The sequence below is a fragment of the Mirounga angustirostris genome, unplaced genomic scaffold, assembly GCF_029215605.1.
Source record: "Mirounga angustirostris isolate CCGP_5_RB_7025 unplaced genomic scaffold, mMirAng1.0.hap1 SCAF_2, whole genome shotgun sequence".
Taxonomy (NCBI): Eukaryota; Metazoa; Chordata; class Mammalia; order Carnivora; family Phocidae; genus Mirounga; species Mirounga angustirostris.
In genome coordinates, this window is record NW_026991710.1 from 164,343,920 (window position 1) to 164,364,917 (window position 20,998).

Below are 20,998 nucleotides of genomic sequence, written 5' to 3' on the forward strand. Positions count from 1 at the left end.
CCTCACTGTTGGGGGGTGGGTCAGAGAGAGGCCGGGCCGGGCCAGCCAACTTGAGAGCGCGAGGGTGTGTGCGTGCCTGTGTGCCCCGGGAAAAGAAACTAAACAAGCCGATCAGATCTCTCGTTTCCAGAGCAAAGCACCAATTAAACACAAGGCAGATGTGAGCAAATAAAGCTGTGGCGTCCAGAGAGAAAATCAATACTAGATTATACGCCCTAGCCCAATCAAATGCCAATTAATACAGAGCGGGTGGGGCTGGGTGCTGGGGGAAGATAAGTCTGGCCAGCCAGCATGCAGGGGCTGACCGTGTTTGCCCCCAACGTCCCCACAACTTGGGGCTCCTGCCCTTTTCCTCCTCAGGTGGCGGCTGCCAGCCCTGATTCGCCTGAGGTGTCTGGGGGGCAGCTTGTGTGAGCGGTGCAGGGGGTGTGTGGGGGGGGTGGGTAAGAAGAGCTGCCCTTTAGTCCTGGGAGCAGCTCAGAAGGAAGGAAGAAGGGCGCGGAGATGCTACGGGAGGGCGGCGCCGGGAGGGCACACACAGTTCAGAGCCTGCACACGGGCTGTTGGATGTTTAGTTCGCCACATAAAAAATAAGGCACTTGCTTTTGGAGAGTGATAGAAAGTCAGGCAAAAATGGGAAAACCGGAAATCAAATCTCTACCCCTAAGAAGTGATACTCAAGCCCCTGGTTATTCTGTCCGTGCTTTTATTTAATTCAGAAAGTACAGCCAAGCAGTTAATAAATAATTTTCGGGAGGGGTGATAAAAGATAGATGGCAAAGGGTTTGCAGCACAGGACCGGGTGACTGTGGGGGTGGGGTTGTCCAGAACATTCTGTGGAAAGGCTTCAGTTCATCACCAGGGTGCCAGGGACAAGGCGGTGTGACACACAGCCACCTGCCAATAGAGAGAGTTTACCAAGTTTAGCAGGCCCCCTGCCGCAGGGAGGTGGCTTTGGCAACATCAGAAGGACAAATCAAAGGTGCCGACGTCCCAGGGAGAGGAAATCTGGCTGTGGGCTGGGTGCCCGGCTGCAGAACAGTTACAGACTATGAATTCCTGCCCTTGTGGGGGTCAGGACACATGGTCGCAGAGCGAGTGCGCCTTACACCAAAATTCCCAGCGCTCTTGGGGAAAGGAGACCCAGCTGTGTGGGAAGCAGAAAACAAAAGTGGAAGGAAAGGTGGCAAATCGCTGAAAAGGGCACCTGCTTCCATTTCCCCCACAGGAAGCCTCTCTGGCCAGGGTCCCTCCTGTACCCTGAATACTCCCAGAGGTCCTTTGCAAGTGCGAGCTCTGTGGGCCAAGGACTGTTGCATGCCAAAGAAAAACGAAATTTGCTAGCCGAATATTTTTTAGACATTTTGCAAGATGCACAGCCTCCCTGACAATTTTTAATGTACTAACTGCCTGGTCCAGTGAACTGATTAATTGGTGCTGGAGAGATCAATAAAAAACAGAAAATTAAAACAATTTTAAAGTGATTAAGTAGTTTAACACCTGTCTCCCATCACGTCAGCGCAGGAAGAAAAATAAAGCAGGTGTCGAAGGGGCCTCCTGAAGCAAGAGAAAACAGCGCCTGCCTCGGAGAAATGACAAATCACAGCTGGTGGATCAATCGGAGTGCAGGCAGCCCTTCCCCAAGCCCACTGCAGCAGCGGCGGGAACCAGAGACCCCAAGAGGCTGGGCACCTCCCCCCGGCCGCTCCTTCAGAGCCACTCCTCAGCGAGGGAGGAACAGTGCAAACAGGGCAGGAGGGAGCACGGGGAGCCGAGGACCATCTTGGCCTGGAACTCTGGGTGAGATGAGATGGGAAAGCACCAGCTAACCTTCTCCTGACCTCACTTCCAGCCAGTCAGAGCTGAATCTGTGCGGCATGGAGGGGTTCAAAGGCAATGAATACGCATTTGGGGAGCTGTGGGGTCAAGGGAGGGAAATCCATTGTCATAGCTCTCTAGGATTACCAAATCCTCCATTCTGGAAGCTTCAGCTCTCCACCCTGACTCCTTCCCAACCTCCACCTTCCCCCCGCCTCTACTGCCTGGCTGTATCTACAGGTGTGCAGGTACCCGCTGTGATGGCCCCAAAGTCCCTTGTAACTCCTCTGGGCCAGCCTCACACCCCCAACCCCCAACCAGCTGCCCAGCAGGGAGAGTCACCCCCGTCCCAGAGTTTAATGTATTTGATTCCGAATCACCAGAAGTAAACTCATGGAGCTCAAGAAACTCTAAGATGATTCTCCTCCAACTTTCCTCACCAGAGTCCTAAAAACAGAGTGGAAAGAATATGGACAGGTCAAGGGAAGTGAGGGGCAATGAACAGAGGCTAGAGGTAAGCTCCCCAAGTGAAACATTTCACAGGTCTCCTGTTTTACCTTGAAAGTGGGCTTGCATTTTGCACATATCAAGTACAGAATATACTCAATGTTACTCGTGTTCTAGAAAGCTAGGTGCATGCTGCCCTGTGGCTCTCCTGCCTGGGCCACCACTACATCCCTCCCTCCCCCGGGGGTGTTGGGGTGAGGCTCAAGCCTCAGGCACAGGCTCTGAGCTCCTTGGAAGGGGGAGCCGGGCTCCTTGGCCAACCTCCTGCGTGTGGGGGCAGAATGGGCCACGCCCCTGAGAACCCGCATCAATACTCACCTGCCCGGTGCCACAAGCGTTTGTTTTCTGCTCCCCAGCTTCCTGTTCCCCTTTGAGGTTCCCTTGAAGCTTTCCCTGCCAAGACCAGGACAGAAAAGGAACTCCAAGCAACAACAGAGAAGCCTTGCAGCGGGTTTAAAACATTACATTTTAAAAACATTTAAAAATGTAATTTAAACATTAAATAACCTAAAATGTTTAAAAACATTAAAGCCCTCACCTGAACTTCTTACTAGCGGTCCCCACTTCGCACGTCTTCCTGTTAAAACCTGTCACACTGACCAGGAAGGGAAAAAGAGTCACAGTAGCAGCCTGGATAGGGCCAGAGTCAAGGAGTTCCACCCGTGAGCTTTAATAAAAGCATTTTACTAGCCACATTCTCCCCCTTTCTCCTGCTTCCATCCGGGCTGGGAGTTCTGCTTCTGTATTCAGTGCTTGGGCCTCTGTATCCATGACAAACCCTGTGGGGTATTATTCGTATTAGCCTCAACGAAAACTTGTCAACCCTTTACAGCAAATTTTAACGCCAATGACCATCTCACAAAAAAAGACCTCCAGTCTTCAGCTATTGGCCCACTTTTAAAAAATCATCCATACAGCCAGATCTCTACATAAAATGTAACGTATCTCTTGGCATTTCCTGTCACAAGATGGGACCTGGGAGATTCGGTGGGGATGGAAGCCGAAAGGCCCTGCAGTCCAACTTTTCTCATGGGTCCCCGATGCCTGCTTGTCAAGGGTGACTAGTCGGGGGTGCAGCAGGTGGGGTGGCCTGCGGGACGGGATGCCCCCGGGTGCGTGTGCGTGTGCGTTGTGCGCACGCGCGCACGCGGGGCCCGGCCAAGGTACCTCACCGCTCTCGGAAGCAAACAAAGTTCTTGATAACGGCGCCCTCCGGCCCGCCGCTGCTCCCTGCAGAGGAAAGGATCAGACTGACGAAGATAAAGTTTCCCCGGGCTCAAGTTCCAAACTCGGCTGTTTTGTTTCTGTTAAAATGCAATTGTTTTTCTCTGGAGTGTGCGGTGACTGCTCGGCGTCAGGAAGATGTATGAAAGCCTCCACTTCAATTCAGCATCCCTTTTCTCCCAGACAAACACGGTCGGATTTTAATAAATCAAAGAGCCACACTGTTTAATAAAAATTTATTGACTTACAAGTGATTATTTATCAAAAGGCCATTAATAGCAGGTACTGAAATGATGTGTTACTGGGTGGTGCTGGGGAGACTAATAGAAAATCAATGCAGCTGGCCGGCCGGAATGCATATGAGAAGCCCCCCCGCCCGCCCACGCCTGGCGCGATTGCACGGGCAAAATACACCAGACGCTACCCCGGCTGCAATGAAAAGTCCCCCCTTTTTATTTATCGTTTACGAATGAAATGATCAATACTTTTAATCTAGAGCAAAATTTATTAACTTTCCCATCGGAGAGAGACATATTGACTGGGGGGGAGAGGGGGTGTTAGCGCCACGGAAGATGGATGGCCGGACGGCCGTCTCCTAGCCGGTCCGAGAGCCAGAGTGCGTGCCGCTGCCCTTCCGGCCCGCAGGTCCCAGGCCACGCAGCGCGCGTGCGCCCCGGAGGCACACCACGGCGGGCTCGCTGTCGCTGCCGTGGCCCGGACGCGGGGGCACCCACCCCACGGACCACGGGGCTCGGGGGCAGTTCCCCGAAGGAACGGCAGGCTCTCCCGACCCAGAACACCTCTGCGGGTGGGCAGGGTTGGCGCCCGCTGTCGGCGCTGTCGGCGGGGGGCTGCTGCCAAGGGCTGGGCACTCGGGGCACCGCGGGGCGCTCCCTGCCCCCTCACGGCCAGCCTCTTTTCCCCTCGGAAGGGCAGCCGCAGGGAGTAAAGAAGCAAGTGCTCAAGTTGGTTCTCCTGTCCCAAGGTCACCATCTCAAACTGCTCCATCAGGCTGAGCTTGCGGAGCTCTGGCCTGACTGACGGCCTTCTGCCGAGCTCCCTCTGACCGGGGAACGTTACTAGCCTTTCTGGAAAGCTCCTTCTCTAACTAGCTGGAACAACAATACCTTCCGGTTGAATGGAAACAGCTTGCCGAGATCCACTCAAACCCACGCAGCCCCGCCTCACCTAAAACACTGAGGGACAGCCTCTACTGGAGTGTCCACTAGCCCTATGTTCTAGAGGGACTAAACCGATACAAACGGACTTACTTCTGAACCAGATGACTTTAGAACCCAGAACTAAAGTTTGAACCAGGGTTTTTTAAATTACAGACATTTGAGGTGGAAAGAGCTCTGGAGGCCATCTAGCCCAAGTCCTTAATTGTGGATCAGGAAATGGAGAAATAAAGTCAAAACAGCAAATGAGCAGCAGGTTTGGAAGTGGGATTAGAAGCTGGCCAGTGCTCATCCCACCAATTGATGCCGTTGGTTTTATTCCCGAATCATCCTCGTTGTTGCGAGGATCCTGAGCATGAGAGTATTCTGTACTTGACATTTCTTTACATTGATTCTGTCGTTCCTGCGTGTTGTAAGGCTTTACCACCCAAGACCTGTCCAGTTATCCCAAATCAAGCATCTGACTTAGGGGTAATGTGGGGCCTGCAGGACCCCAATTAAAAAGAATGGCTGTGTAGTTTGATGAGTCTCCATACTTACGACAAGCACTAAATGAAAATTTTAGAAATTGCTTTTCTGGGGGTGAAATTCACATCTCTCCTCTTGGTAAAACAGTGAAATAATCCTTGCTTAGTTTCCACAAATATTTCTTTACACAGCAGCTGACTCTAACCCAGGCTCTTGCAATCCTCTGCTAGGTCATCAACAGATAGGCATATTTTTAATATTGTTTTGATCTTTTCAGCACACCTGTGAAAATCATGATACAAACGTACTAAGCAACAGAGCTTTTTAGAAAAGAACTTCTAAAAAAAGGGAACTTGATCTTTAAAACCGATTTTAAAGATCATTCTGGATGGTCTTTAAACACTATAAATATATTGCCTCCTCTAAAGGCTGAAAACCACTGTTTCCTCTTCGTAAAACAGTTCATAAGAGGCTGTTCCTTACAGTCAAAACAGGGTTTTTATTGGAAAGAAAAATTGTTTTTCACTGGTTAGCGAAAGGGCAGGTAAGAGGAAATGGAAGGCTAGCAAGGGAGGCAAAGGAACCAGAAGCAGTCAGGGCAGGGCAGGCCAAGTGCTATCAAGTCAGTGCCTCAGGAGCAGGGCTGCCCTCCCACCTCATCCCCGGGCACAGGCCAGAGGGCAGTCTGGGAGAGGTGACGCTTACCACAGCTGGTGCAAATCCTGAAAGGGGCCACAGCTGTGCCATAGCTGTGCCATGCTGGAGCCAGGGGTGGGAGTGGGGAGGGACGGAGAGATGGGTAAATGGTTGTGGGGGAAGGCAACTCTCTCTTGTTAGGGATGTGAAACTGGTACACCCTAGGAGCCAGAAGTGGTGAGGGTTGCTTGGCTTTGTATCCGCCTTCATGGTGACTGTAGGCGGGCGCAGGGGACCCAGGAAGCCCACAGTTTTCCTCCGGCTGTGTGGAAGCCCACAGTGCACCCAAGAGCCACCTGCCCATCCTGTCCCCTCACTAACCCTTCCAGAGCCTCTGTTCCTACCTTGCCCCCCTATTTCCTTGCTGCTTCCCACTGTCCTTACATCCAGATTGCCCTGCCCTTGTCCCCAACAAATGGTGCCTCTTCACACGCCTCTAATGCCAGGCACCCATCAGTGGAGAAATCCACATCTCAGTCTGTGCTGGAAGTCTAAGTTAATCAGAGAGAGAGGCAAACATCTGATACGAGGAGGAGCTTCTTCTGAACACTACTATTCCTCATTCCAGAAGTCAAGTGGATTCCCTACAGTCTCGGGGCTTTGGTCGAGTCAGAGAACTGTAACTGCTGTACGAAGCGTGTTGCCTAGGGCTACATCCGGGGGACAAAGAGTGAAGGGGAAAACCCCTCAATTAATTGACCATCAAAGACAATTTTATTTACTCACAAAAAGAAACTCAAAGCCCTCTGCAGCAGCTCCGAGTTCAGACCTTTTCCTGCCACGTTTCATGGACCTATATTTGTAACACTGAACAACTTGTCCTTTAAAGTAGCACTTCAATCCCCACAACAACCCTGTGAGGTAGGTATCACCACCCTTCCCCTCCTGATCCAGGTTACAGATGGGGAAACTGAGGCACCAGTTAACAAAGAGCAAGTCACATGGGAGTTCAGGGTTAGCAGTGGAGTTCGAACACAAAATGACTCTTGGTTCCCACCACACCCTAGTCACCGGTCCACCTCGCTTCCTGCCATCCCCTCTGGTGACTGCCTGTGGGCAGGAGCGCAAGAATTAAAACCTCATTTTGCCGCAAGCCCCCGCAGACAGCGGTTTTCCTCTTATCCTGTCTGCAGAGCTCCGAGGCTTCGGGGGGTGATGTTGAGACTGAAGCAAGTCACACTGCCTCGGCAGTGCCTCTCCTCACAAATGGGGGGACCCTTTCCCCAACAAAGTCTGTAACAGACGGACATGCTAATGTCCTGAACACGGGAACGTGGCTGCTTCTTCCCAACCACTCAGCCCCACACACGTACAGGTGGAGAGGTGACTTTAATGGCATTCCTCCAACGGACTTAGTGTAAAAGAGACAAGAAGGCATCTCATCCTGGGCAGCAGCCCCAGCAGCGTCCACTTCAGACGGTGCGCCCAGGGATCTCTGGGGCGGGTCTGAAGAAGCTGGAGTCCTGGGATCCAGAGCGGCCTGAGGAGCCCCGGAGTTGGGAAGGGTGCGGCGGCGGGGGCGGCGGGGGCAGGCGGCAGCAGCAACTCCAGCTGGCTCGCGGGTCAGGATCTGCAAGTGGTGGCTCCAGCCAGCGCGAGGCGCAGGCTCAGGACCGGCTCCTGTCCTCGTGGTTCCCAACGATCATCTTGCTGTACAGCTTCTGCTGCTCCTCTTTGAACGTGTCCTTCACCTTCTCCCTCTTCAGACCACCATCCCTGATGAGAGAGAGTGTGATGTAATAGCAAAGACGGCCTCCTACCCACCCTTACATCACAGCACCACGCTGCTCAAAACCCCAGAAGAAGCTGTCAGAAACAAAAGCACTCCATGGTTCTCTCCCCCGTGAGGGTGACCTCAGATACTGACCCGGCACTCCCCAATTCCACCGTTTCTACCTTAAATCTCTCACTCTTGCCCTGGGGTCAGAAGTCACTCCTCACGGTCAACGTACTTTGTAATCTAATCGCTCAAACCTACCTACCAAGGAGTTTACAACGCTTTCTACTCAAACATTCACCCTCACCCGACAACAGATACAGGAGGTATTCTGGCATCACGAAAGGTGAGCCAAGCTTTAAGAACTACGGAGAAGGTAATGCATCTGTAAATCTCATCTGTGAAATGAAGTCTGTTAAGATTCAGACCCAGAGATGCACGCCAACAACGAACACAAGGGGAACTGAGAGTCCTTACTTCTTCCATGCTTGAAGGATGGCGCTGGAGAGAAATCCAAGTCACTCTCAGACTCCTGGGCTGACGACTACCTCTACACTGGGATCTGCTTCTTCAAAGTCCCATTCCTAACTGGCACCCCAACTGCTTGCCTACACCCTAGAATTAGCATCACCTACCTTCAGTGACTGACGGAAACCCCAGTCCACGTTCAGGCTTTCTGCTACACCTATACTTCCCCCTTTGAGTTATGCAGGTGGTGGTGGCAGAGAAAGTCTGACGAAGCACAACCCCCCTCCCCATCACTGGACAGACCTCACAGCGAACGCTCTTCTATGTGTGATGCCCTTTACAATCCACAGCAAAGGTGCCTTTTCAAAGGTAGCCCCGTGGACAGGGAATGTGGAACAGTGGTTAAACATTCCAGCTCTAGCAGCCTGTCAGACCTGGGTTCAAAGTCTGGTGCCCTGATTCCTCTGCAACTCTGAGAAAGTTTCCGGACCTCTTCAAGTTCTGCTGTCTCATCTGTGAAGTGGGAGTAACAGTTCTTACACTGCATGGGCTTCCTGTGAGGATGGGGTGAGGTCATCCCCGGCAGTGGCACAGTGCCTGGCTCACAAGGAGTGCTCAAGGACCATGCCATCACCTGAGAACCCACATGTCAGTTTAAAATGTGAATCTCTACTACATCCTTTTCCCATAATGCCCACTTTAGTCAAGTGCCCCATAGAGCTGACCCTTGTGCTTAAAACAAAGGGCCCCGGAGGGTGGGATGATTTCCCTGAACCAGCACTCCTCCCAAGTCAGCTCCTGTTATTTGGGGTCTAACCACCTCATACTCTAGTGTAAGGGTCCACAACTATGGCCTGTGGGCCCAACCTACCCTGACACCTCTTCTGAGAACGTTTTATTGGAACCCAGGCATACTCATGTGTTTCCATATGGTCTCGGGTGCTGTCACACGAGTGGCAGACTGAAGCAGTCACGACAGTGGCCGCATGACCCACAAAGTCTACAGTATTTACTGACTTCACAGAGAGAGCTCACCGACTCCTGCTCTAGTAGGAACAACTCATAGTAATAAATGAAACTTCTGCCTTTCTAAGGATGGTCCAGTTTTACCAAATACATAAGATTAGAGAGCCCAGTTTAGGCAGCTTCCAGACCAGCATCAGGTCACCCCTACCTAAAGAGACAAGGACCGTCTGGGTGCCCTGGCAGACGGGTACAGACCCCAGAAGGTACAGGGAATCAATTGCTTCAGACGAAGCGTGCTGGGCTCTGTGTGCCCAAGGTCAAGGCAGCATGGGACACTTCTGAACTGGAACTAGGAGAAAGGAGTCACACTGCTCACTCTCCAAGGCTGGCGAGCTTAATTCTCCACACCAGGGAGAGGCGGATTCTTCGTAAAAGGAGACAATTCAGCATCTGCTTCAGAAATTCACATCCTGCTAGACTCTGCAGATAAAACCCGGCTCTGACTCACCACAGCAGGTCCACGAGCCCCCCCTGCCTGGCAATGGCGGATTTCACCCTATTTGCAAACTGGACGGCATCTTCATCTGTCTGTAAGAAAGAATAAATGAGACCACTCAACACAGGCTGGAGTCACACAGAAGGAAGCCAAGAACTCTGCATGGTGTGAGTACCCACCTCTCTGGTCATGGGAGGCAGGTACCAAACGCTGCAGACAATGGCCCAGCTGGTCATCATTCTCAGCAGGTACGTCACCATCCCATACTTGCTGCTGTTCCAGAAGGCATCACCAAATTGAGGGTCATACTGAAAAGCAGTGGAAAACTGGATGGTAAGAAGTCAGTAGTTCTAACAAAACGTGGGTGTCGCCAGCAACTTCTGTGACCGCGTCACCTAGGGCAGTATCAGTTCCAGAAAGCCGCTCTCAGACCCCTCCATGAACACTTCTGAAGTAATTCTATGCCCAGGCAGTTCTGACCTCTAGCAACATGAACCTCCCGATGGACTCAAGATTCTGCTGTCGATCATCAGGGAGGACTCCCCGAACTGCTTTCCTCAAACAAATGAGCTCCCTCTTTGACCCATTTCACGCCTTCCTCACTCATAGGTGTATGTAATTCTTAACGTGTTCAAGCATATCCCAAACCGGAGAGAACAGCATAAGATACTCTCCTACCACCATTCCCCAGATTTAACCATTAGAACATTCCACCACACGTGCTTCGCCTGTCTCCAACACTGCCTCATTCATTCATCCATACTTCTACAGTACCTCACCCAAACATACCAACTTTTTAATATCATTTCTGGTGCCCCTGACCAAGGAGAAAACAACGACAAAGCTTCTGATATACTTCCATGATGACAGCACGAACAAAGCTAACTGTGAGCAGGAGGCTCTGGGCTGATGGCATCAACAGCGTTCTTCAGAGCACCTGAGGCACGCACGACAGCTCACGAGGCCTCCGCCACGCACGTGCTGCGCTTCCTACCAAGCAGTAGGCTCACCAGATACCTTCTTTTGCCAATGACTCTACTGGAAGCAAAGGCTGCATTTTGTGGGCAACGTGGCTGAAGCTGTGACCCGCAGTCTCACCCACCAGAAGAGAAAACTAAGTGGCAGGTAAGCAGTGGGGGAGAGGTGAGGGAGGAAGTTACGTAAGAAGCAACCAAAGGAACTGAGTCCTCAAAGAGAATGCCCGAACGGAGCATCCTGCACCTGCTAGCGAATGTCTGAGGGGCCATCACACACACGACCTCAGGCTGTGACTATAAAGCAAAGATGGGGACCAGAGTGTGGAAAAAGAAAAGGAGGTGGAATGGCAAGAGTGATCCCGCAGGGGCAAGCTGCTACCGGTGTGAGAAACGTCCTCTCCCTGGAGAAGCTCGAGAGGAGCACCGGCAGGGATGCTGGAGGAGTTGCCCTTGACGGAGTGGGGCTAGGTGTGAACCACAGGATCTTTCAGGCTCCTCAAGCCTAGATTTCATGATTCTCAGAGCAGAAACTGTTCACAGTTTCTGATAACTATGCCTAGCCGTGGACCTGACTACACAGGAAGGAAGACATTTAGATTAAATTACAGACTGAACTAAGAAATTTAGATTTAACTACAGAAAGTTCCGTGAGCTTACATTATAATAGCAAAGGGAAATAAGGGAGAAGAATGAGTTTTAAACAGAAACGAATGCTTATGTTTTGAAGAAAATGGTGTTATATTTTATAAAGCCCTATATGGATAAAGTAGTTGACATCAAATGTGAAAGCCCTTTGTTTAGAGCTGAATCTCTGTTCCATGCTGGGCTGACACTGTAGATAGAAAAAGGCGGCAAAAACTCAAAATTGCAATAAATTTCTCAAAATCAAATAATGGCCTAATTTTGGTGGAAACATAGTAAGAGCCTTGAAACTGCTAAGGTTATCCAAATTTGGTTACCAATGAAGGCTTTACAAAACTAGCAACGTTGTTGTAGAGCAGTTCTTAATCCTAAGTGGGCTTAAATAAATCTGTGGACAAAATGAAATTATATGTAAAGCTGACATGACTTTTTCTTTGGAGAGGAGCCATAAGTGGCCTAAGGGTCCATGTCTCAAAACTGTTTAAGAACCACTGCTCCACAGCAGGGCTCCCCAAGTGTGGTTCTCAACCAGCCCATCTGGAGTACCCTGGAACAGGTTAGAAATGCAAGTTCAGAAACACCCAGCAATCTGCATTTTCCCAGTCCCTCCAGGGGATGCTGATACAGCTACAAAGAACTGATGTTCTGGAGCAAACAGTAAGGAAGGGCCTCTTCTAATACTGTTTTTACTGCCCATGTATGGGGAGCACTGGATACTGAAATGCAGGATGGGATGCAGGAGACAGACACCACTCCCCAGGCTCTCCTCCCATGGCAGACACCGCTAACAGACTGTTCTCTTTCATGCTGTTCCCAGAGACAGCATCCTCAACAGGTGGCCTGGGCAGCCCTAACCCATGGGTCAGCCAGTTCTCCTCCAGCCACCATGCATCTACCACTGCTGCCCCAGTGCTCGGCCTCCCTGGCAAAGGGGAATGCTGGTAAGCATTCGTCACCCCAAGAGACACCCCTCTTCCTGCACTGCACTGGCTGTGCTAAGTGACGCGGATCCTCTCTACAGAGTGCTCTGCAGACAACACGCGGACCCTTGCGAAAGGGTGGAAACTAAATTTTAGGTAGAACTGGCACAAATGTACTTGCTGTTCTACCCTGATCTGAGATTTCAATGTAAGCACTAAACACACTGACAACAGCCTGTAGTGTTTAGAAGTAATAATGCGAGTAATAACATTCTTTTAGGAAAAGTTTTCAATTAGCAATAATCGCGCCTCAGATAAACCTCATTGGCTACGATACTGCCAATAGAAACAGTACAACGTATGGATTTATAAAACCAGATGGATGTAAAGGCGGAGAGAGGAAAAGGACTAACTGAATCCCATCTTCCCAGTGAGTTTGAAGTACAAGTTCCTAAAAGGTGGGGGAGAGCCTAGACAAGCTCTTGAGATGCATTTCATCAATAGTTCCTGGTGTTTACAATGATACCACAACCCAAAGCAGTGGAGCTGTTTCTTCCTTCAGTATTAAGGACACATCTGTAGCTATCCATGCTCCCCTTTCCACCAAATGTACACATCCAGCTGGGCCATACCCCCCACTCCCTACAGCAAGCCTCCTCTTCAAGTGGAGCACCTTCCACTCCTGGAAGATTTATGAAGATGTCGTAAGCGGGGCACAGCATGCAAAGCTTGTGAAAGAGTTTGCCATTTCCTGAATCTGGTGATGGCAGTGAGGTGTGGGCTAGAATGGGCTGGTCCTCATTCAGACACCCCCTGTCCCTTCTAGCGGGCTGTGAACCGTGAACAATTCCTTTCTCTTCCTCTAGCACACTCTACCCACACTAGCCCGGCCCAAGCTGCTCCACCGGAGGACCGACCCGCTGGCCGGTGACACCACCTTCTTCCTCCCCTTTCTCTCGCTGTGTCCCATTCACGGCAGCTGTGACAATGACCACATGCGCCCTCAGAGGTCTTGTACCTTGATAGCAACAGGGTAAACCGTGGCTCCAATTTCAAAACTTCCCTTTTTGAACATCATCACTGATGTATTATTGATGCAGGTTCCTAAAACACAGGAGAGTAAAATGTGCAATTTCTTTTGGTCCTTTTACCTCAGAGATTAGGAGTTTAAGAACTAAATATATTAAGAAAAATTCTTCTAATGGCTCTTCAAACAGGATAAAACCATCCTGCATGGCCTCCGGACCCTCCCACACAGAAGCTCTCTACAGGGATCGACCCCTTCTTACCCTCTGGGAAGATGAGGATGGGTAGCTTGCTTTTATCCTGCACATGCTCAGTCAGTCTTTGGAAGGGAAAAAGAAAACAAAGGTTCAGACAGCCTTACATCCATCATCATCAAAATGCACTTATAAATAAGCTATGCAGATGTCACACCGGATGGCGTATGAAAGCAAGTTAACAGATATGATGATCTTTTATAAACCCACAGTCTGAATCTCATAAAGACAAAACTTATACAGACAGGGAGAATCAGATGACTATTTAACTAATTCAGCTGTTCAGTTAAGTATTAAGGTCTATGTAGAGGACACTGCTCAGACTTGGGACGACCTAAAGGATGTGACCTGCCGCAGGGCCTTGCTAACAGCACCCTCAATAAACACTTGTTACTGGATTTCTGGACTTCCTGACACCCGTGTTGGGTTAAACCTACAGTCCACCTGGCTTAGCACTGTCCCTGAGAGATGCAGTAAAGGGAATCCGGGGCAGGTTCACCTGTCCCTGTAGAAGATGGTCTCAGCTAAGTCTTCATTCCTCTCGGTTTCCTGCAAAGCTCTTGCCATTATGTACCCCAGCTCTACCTTTTTTCCATTGCCTTAAGTTTGTTTTTATTTGTGATAATGAGTTCACCTTGAGATTTCAAATAGCCTTAAAAGTTCATATGTGGTTTATCACAATGAGTAGAAGGAATGAAAAAGGTTGAGCGATTACTAACTTGGCAAATAATACCAAGGTTTCTATACCTTCTTATATTCCATGTCTTAGGGAAAAAAATGTTTTATTATGAAAGGAGTACAGGCTCAGTGTAGAAGACGCTATGATTCTACGGTGGAGGGATAACCACGCCTAAAACGCGTTCATTCTAACTGATCATACAGAGCAACGGCATTTTGTGGATTTACCTTTTAGCCACCAGGTGGCGATCTTTCACTTCAGAACGCTCAAACCAGACGTGCGGGCAGGCCTTCACCATGGCTCTCTGAATCACACCCATGAGTCCCCCGTGCACTTGACCCACCTAATCTCACAGAAAGGCATAACCGGGAGTGAAGCCATCCTCACACAAATTCCCCGCTCTGTGGAGTCAGCCCCAGATCCCAAAAGGAAAGTACCCCAACCTCTCACCCTCTAACATTTTGATAAGCATAGGTTTCTCACTATTAAGAAACCATTATTAGACTCTCTGAATCTTAAATTTTGCCTTTTATTCAGTGATATCAAAGATACATCATTAAAAACATAGCTGAAAACCCAAAAAAGAAATAATAAAGAAATAATACCTTGTGTAAAAATGCTTTTCCTGGGCAAATTCTCCAATGCCCTTGAACCCAGTCCTTTCAAATCCTCCTTCCCTGTCCTTCACTCCCTTCCATGGTCTGCCTAAACATCCAAAGTCTAATCTCCAACCACACTCTTAGTACCCTGCTCAGAATACCCCCTATCAAAGTCCCAAGGATTTCTCAAAGCAACAGAAACAGAGGTGACAATCTAGATTGGAGCCCGTGTGTAAAAACGTGTTTCCACGTTTATATTCCTAAGTAAGGGCTTTCTGAAGGGTCCAGAAGCATCCCAGCCCTGAGCATTCTAAAGCTCTTACTTACCCAAGAAAGCAACAGAAAATGGTCTTACCATGGCATAATAACCATCACTGGCCAAAATGATGACGTCAATTGGAGAGGTGTGATTGGCCACACAGATGCCACCGTTTCTAGGCCTGTTTTCCCTGTGTTTAAAAAGAACGCAAAACAACAAAATCCATGTGAAACAACTGATCTGGAACTCAGCCCTTACCCACCTCATGGGCTCTGAGAGCTCAGAAGAGCCCTCGCTGGCCAATGCCATTTCCCCGTGTCATGCAAAGTGCCCTCACCTGTCGTGGTAGGTAATGATGGCTGTCAGGGCTCGCACACAGATCCGGTAACACATTAAGTGAACATGTTTACTCAGGAACTCCTTAAACCTGGTAGGACAGGACGAAGATTTTTATTTTTACTTTATACATAGGAAGTCGGGAAAAGTTATGGCCTCTAACAATGTAACTATCACTGCCTACAGCCCTTTACAACTGCAGATGTTTTTATAAATATTACCGCATATGGTAAAACTCTATGGTGTACAAGTGTCTTTATGCCTATGTAATGAGGAAACAGAAATGACGAGAAGTGCTTCTATTTACTGAAGTGACTGGGTTTAGAATTTATAGCCCTCAAATTTCCAGCAAAGGTGAGCCTCCTCGATTCCTTTCCTTTCCAAGGACAGAGAGTCTAACCTCACCAGCCCAGGGAAGAAGAGAGCTAGCCCCAGAACTTCCAGAAGGAACAAATTTCTCCACAAAAAAAGCCCTACCTATATTTCTTTTCCTTTTACCAATTTATCAACACAGCAGAATGCTCAAAACTAAATGACATGCTGTAAAATCTGCTGGCCCTGGGCGCCTGGGTGGCTCAGTCATTGGGCGTTTGCCTTCGGCTCAGGTCATGATCCCGGGGTCCTGGATTTGAGCCCCACACTGGGCTCCCTGCCCTGCGGGGAGCCTGCTTCTCCCTCCCTTGCTTATGTTCTCTCTCTCGCTGTGTCTCTGTCAAATAAGTAAAATCTTAAAAAAAAAAAATATGCTGGCCCTGGACTCCATGGTTGTGAGGTTCCTCCCTTGTCTTTAAATATTTTTTTTTTTATTTAAAGATTTTATTTATTTATTTGAGACAGAGAATGAGAGAGACAGAGAGCACATGAGAGGGGGGAGGGTCAGAGGGAGAAGCAGACCCCCCGCCGAGCAGGGAGCCCGATGCGGGACTCGATCCAGGGACTCGATCCAGGGACTCCAAGATCATGACCTGAGCCGAAGGCAGTCGCTTAACCAACTGAGCCACCCAGGCGCCCCCTCCCTTGTCTTTAAAATGGGAAGTGTGTGACTGGTGAAAAATACAATCTTAATGCTGACGCCACTGTTATCAATGGGTTATCTTATCTATCTAAGATGCCATGGGTCTGGCTGTCCCCAAAGGAGTGGTCTGGTTGGAGCCGCCATTGCAGAACTAAGTACCCTCCAGACACGGACTCTCGCAAACCACTCACCTCCCGTTTGGCAGGTATCCCACCACGGTCGTGCCTACCACCAGAAGGCTAATCCCAGTAAAAGCAAGAGCTATCCTGTAAGAAGAAGACACGTGAAAACATAGCAAACAAACCCTTGCACTACAGATAGACTGGAATGTGTGAAGATGAAAGTGAGCATCACGAAAACCAACCCCAAGACCATCTGATCACCTAGGATCCAGGTAAGAGTTTCATCTAGGAAAGAGAGCAGAAATCATTTTAATTCCAAACTGACAGTGAGCTATGGATTTGGCTCTCAGTAGATGCTATCTCCTCAGCCATCAGGCAGCCAGAATGATGGAAAAGCCTACTGTTGGCCGCTCTGCCCTCAGGCACCTGCTGTCCTGCTGTCTTACCCTTCCCTTTGGCTCCACACCCTGGCGGAAGCAGAGCTTTTCTGGGGAGCAACAGGAAGCAGAGCCTGAGGTACCGGCAGCTGGCAAGGCGTACTCAGAATAGCACATGGTACAGAAAAACTGAGAGCTCAATATTGCCTCTGTATTAGAGAGGTAAGCTTGCAGGAAAGCATCAGCCATGCCCAGGGAAGAGTGGCCAGAAAGTACACCATGTTCCCTATCCCTGTTTAGGCCATCTAGATGAGTAGTCTGATTTTAAGAAACCCCACGATTTCTGTCTGATATGCAGAAAATCCAAGGGCCTTTAAAAGATAACCACCAGCGTCCCCTTCCAAGAGTCAGATGGACTGGCCGGTGACAGAATCAAACTATGCTCCTTTCTAAAATGGAAAAGCAAAGCAGGGAGGCCAACCATGCCCGGGCTTAGGCAGCCAGCAGCTCAGGCCTTTAATCCCCATCCGGCCTGCCCTCACCTGAGTGGCAGAAGGAAGCAATAGCGAATCAGCACTCCTAACCCCCATAAGACGGTGAGCCGAAGGCTGATGTACTGGAAGTTATAGTTGGTTCTACTCAGCAGGTTCCAGGACTCCAATTCCTCTGCTGAGAATCTCTTTGTCACCTCATCATCCATAATGGTCTCCATTCCTTTCCGGCAAAAGTAGAAAATGTCAGAGAGCTCAAACTCTGGTGTATTATCCAGAGCCCTACTACTACCACTTCGACGAATTTCTTTGATCTCTTCTTCTAGTGAAGTGGGATCTTTTGCAATGATTCCTGCAAAAGAGAATATCCATGTCAAGCAGCATGCTGGGAGGAAGCATGCTAAAAATATTCAGAGTCCAGGGGCGCCTGGGTGGCTCAGTCAGTTAAGCATCCAATTCTTTGGTTTCAGCTCAGGTCATGATCTCAGGGTCCTGGGATCGAACCCCTCACTGGTCTCTGTGCTTAGCATGGAGTCTGCTTGTCGCTCTCCTTCTGGTCCTCCCCCCGCCCGCACTCTCTCTCTCAATAAATAAATAAATAAAAATCATTAAAAAATATTCAGAGTCCATATCCTCCCTTTGATACAGTGAAGAGTATGTGTGGAATTAAAAGCACTTAGGAACATGTTTCAAAGGGACTGTTTGGGATAAGAAGGAAGAGCCAGTCTTACCATTGGTATAGGGCTTGTAAAGTTGGTGGTTTTTCTCCTTGGCGCCTCTCTCCATCCTCAAGGTGGCCCACTGTGGGGAGAAACGGCAACACACAGAATGAGATCCTTCTTCATACAGCGAATGACTCCATTTCCATTCTGGGAAAGCCTCAATCCCAGTCACCCGAGATCGGACTGTAGCTGAGAAAGCACCCACTCTAAAAGGAAAGTCAAAGCCTTCTCCTTCTAGAGCAGCCCCCCTCCTGATGACAAGGAACAAAAGATGAGTCACCTATAGTAAAGGCCTAGAGACTCAAGAAGCTTGGGTAAATTTCTCGGGCTTAGGTTCTCTCTGCCCAAATCTGTCTTCAGGGTACCTAAGGAATTCACTAGCTAGACCTCTCTTGTTTCTTCTTCACTGCCAAAGAGCAGCTATTCACAAACAGCAAAATCAAGCATCCTTTCAGCAACTGCCTACCACCTGATGCTGCCTACCCCCCAAATTATTCCAGAAGCAACAATTTTAGTTTTTGAGTATTTAAATAATATCCATGTCTAGACTGTCCATCCACCTCTGAGTAGCCTCGTAATAGGAGGACCCCACAACATGATATAGAAGGGCATAGTGTTAAACAAAAACACACAAAAACACCATATGGAAATTTCAAAAAAAAATCTGGGGCGCCTGGGTGGCTCAGATGGTTAGGCGTCTGCCTTTGGCTCAGGTCATGATCCCGGGGTCCTGGGATCGAGCCCCACATCGGGCTCCCTGCTCTGCGGGAGGCCTGCTTCTCCCTCTCCCCCTGCTTGTGTTCCCTCTCTCGCTGTGTCTCTCTCTGTCAAATAAATAAATAAAATCTTAAAAAAAAAAAATCTAATTGAACACTTATGCTAAGTCCCTTAAGCAACTCATCCCAACACTCTTTTCTATCTACGAAATAGGACTGATGGTACATCAACCTCCTGCTTCATGGGGTTGCTTAGGATCAAATGAGATCATATATGTGACAGAACGTGGGAAACTGCAAAACACCCTAACTGTCCTCACTGTGAGTGAAATAATGACTCTAGAAGAGATCTAGAAAAGAAGCCTCTTCCTAGAGTCTCCCTTCCTTAACACCCATCTAACTACACTGAGCCAGGGTCTCTCCCACTATCCCATAATGAGAGGTGAAAACGAGCTCACTTATCCCTAACTGGAATATGTTATCACTGCATAAAAAGTTATGTCCAGGGGCGCCTGGGTGGCTCAGTCGTTAGGTGTCTGCCTTCGGCTCAGGTCATGATCCCGGGATCCTGGGATCGAGTTCCGCATCGGGCTCCCTGCTCAGTGGCGAGTCTGCTTCTCCCTCTCTCACTCCCCCCTGCTTGTGTTCCCTCTCTCGCTGTGTCTCTGTCAAATAAATAAATAAAATCTTAAAAAAAAAAAAAAAGTTATGTCCATGGCAAGTCAAAGAAATAGAATAGATATTTTAAAAGGTGTCTTTTCAAACTTGTTTCCACAGTTACGCAAGGTGAGAGAGAACCCTCAAGTATCAGCAAGACTGCTCTGGACGGTCCAGCAGAGCCAAAAGCAGGACATGAGTTTAATTAGTGATCTGACCTCATCTGGAAATTTCTTCAAACACCACTGTCTAAGAAAAAAAGACAGCTTAGAGTCACCCACTCATAAGAGGTCTAAGGCAAGAAAACCCACAGAACCCATTTTCTATACTTCGGATATTTAGCACTGATGTTTTTTGGCTCTATGCATGGATGATCTTTTCTAGAAAAAAATGTAAAAGAAATGCCTACAATGGAGGAAGGTAGACTCCACCTGGGAATTCCATCTAGGGAAGCGGGGAAGAGGGGCAAGAGAGCTTATAGCAAGCCTGACATACAAACAAAGGCCACTCAACTGGAGTTTGGGGTTTTCCATTCTGGCCAAGACTGCACTGGTACAGCAAGCACAGACAGAATCAGAAGAACGTGGTTCTGTACTGACAATTCTGATACTCAGATGAGGCTGCAATAGGCAGTTAATATATGACATCAAGCCTCTCGAGCACTAGAATTTAAGTCTGTGAGAACTGCTTCACTGCAAAATTCAAGATGGCTGAGGTGTTTTAACTGCAAAGGTATAGGTTAAATGAGACCCTACAGCTTCTAGCTCTATCGCAGAGCTGTCATCAACATCGCCTTGCCCTCCTGCTCTGTACATCTAGCTTTGCTTTTTCACACTTCAGGTACATTACAAAATGTTTCTGTGTTTAGGAGAGAACTGTCCAGTCGCAAGGCCGGAGGGACCTGGCTGTTAGCTGGGAAGAGCCTGTTCAGGAGGAGAGCCTGATCAGTGAACCGGATCACTTTGGCCCTGTGGAGAAGACTGAAGGAAAGGGGCGCTGCACATGAGCAATGTCTCATAACTCCCCAGCTGGCTTCTCTGAGTGGTCACTTTCAGAAGATCCAGAATAAACGGAAAATCCTAGGTTCAGAGTTCATTCCTATAACCCTCCTCTCCTTCCCCTGACATGCGATGCCATTTACCATGCTATTCAGCATCAGATTACTCAATTATTCTTGTCTCAGCTTCTCCTGGATAGAGAAGAGACCAGTTAAGGGCATTAACGATGCTGCACTCTTAGGTAACATTAAACCAAGGCAGACCTTGGCAGGTGAAAGGCAGGCCCAGCTCCTAGAAAGGCAGAGGGTGCAATGTATACTTTTGCTAGTTATTCATTCTACTGAACACTGAAATTTAGGAATTAATCACAAGTCACATCTAACAGACTTCGCAACCTAATCTCAGCAGAAACTGCCTCCTTTTCAGTCAGCCCTCACCGCACTGTCCCATGAACTAACCATGTATGCCCAAAGAATGAGACCCTTAGAAAATTCAGGCTCTCATCATCTAGTACCTCTATTCCCCTGCACACACTACCTCTTTGAACAGCTCTCTTTTCTCTCCCTGCTTCAGCTGTAACCTCTAAGTAGCTACTAGCAGATCTGCAAATCTTCACTTCACTGAAGTGCCAACCTCACATATCCGAGCGCCTGCTGGTCATCTCCCGTGC

At 48.9% G+C, this 20,998-nt stretch overlaps 1 protein-coding gene and 1 pseudogene across 5 annotated transcripts in view; both read right to left on the reverse strand.

The window, feature by feature from the left end:
* Nucleotides 1–6,582: 6,582 nt before the first annotated feature.
* The window catches only part of GPAT4 (glycerol-3-phosphate acyltransferase 4), a 33,731-nt gene continuing 19,315 nt past the window's right edge, over nt 6,583–20,998 (reverse strand). For 4 of the 5 annotated variants that reach the window (XM_045879895.3, XM_045879897.3, XM_064585511.1 and 1 more), the window contains 11 exons: nt 17,967–18,036; nt 17,287–17,587; nt 16,437–16,511; nt 15,232–15,321; nt 14,991–15,084; nt 14,264–14,379; nt 13,367–13,422; nt 13,096–13,181; nt 9,718–9,846; nt 9,551–9,630; nt 6,583–7,607 (listed from right to left, as the gene is read on the reverse strand). In XM_045879895.3, the coding sequence (XP_045735851.1) occupies nt 7,499–7,607; nt 9,551–9,630; nt 9,718–9,846; nt 13,096–13,181; nt 13,367–13,422; nt 14,264–14,379; nt 14,991–15,084; nt 15,232–15,321; nt 16,437–16,511; nt 17,287–17,587; nt 17,967–18,036 (1,206 nt within the window). In that variant the 3' untranslated portion in view covers nt 6,583–7,498. The remainder of the gene's footprint in view (nt 7,608–9,550; nt 9,631–9,717; nt 9,847–13,095; nt 13,182–13,366; nt 13,423–14,263; nt 14,380–14,990; nt 15,085–15,231; nt 15,322–16,436; nt 16,512–17,286; nt 17,588–17,966; nt 18,037–20,998) is intronic. The other variant, XM_064585512.1, reaches the window with a different exon arrangement.
* Nucleotides 12,301–12,431, reverse strand: LOC123849046 (U4 spliceosomal RNA; annotated as a pseudogene).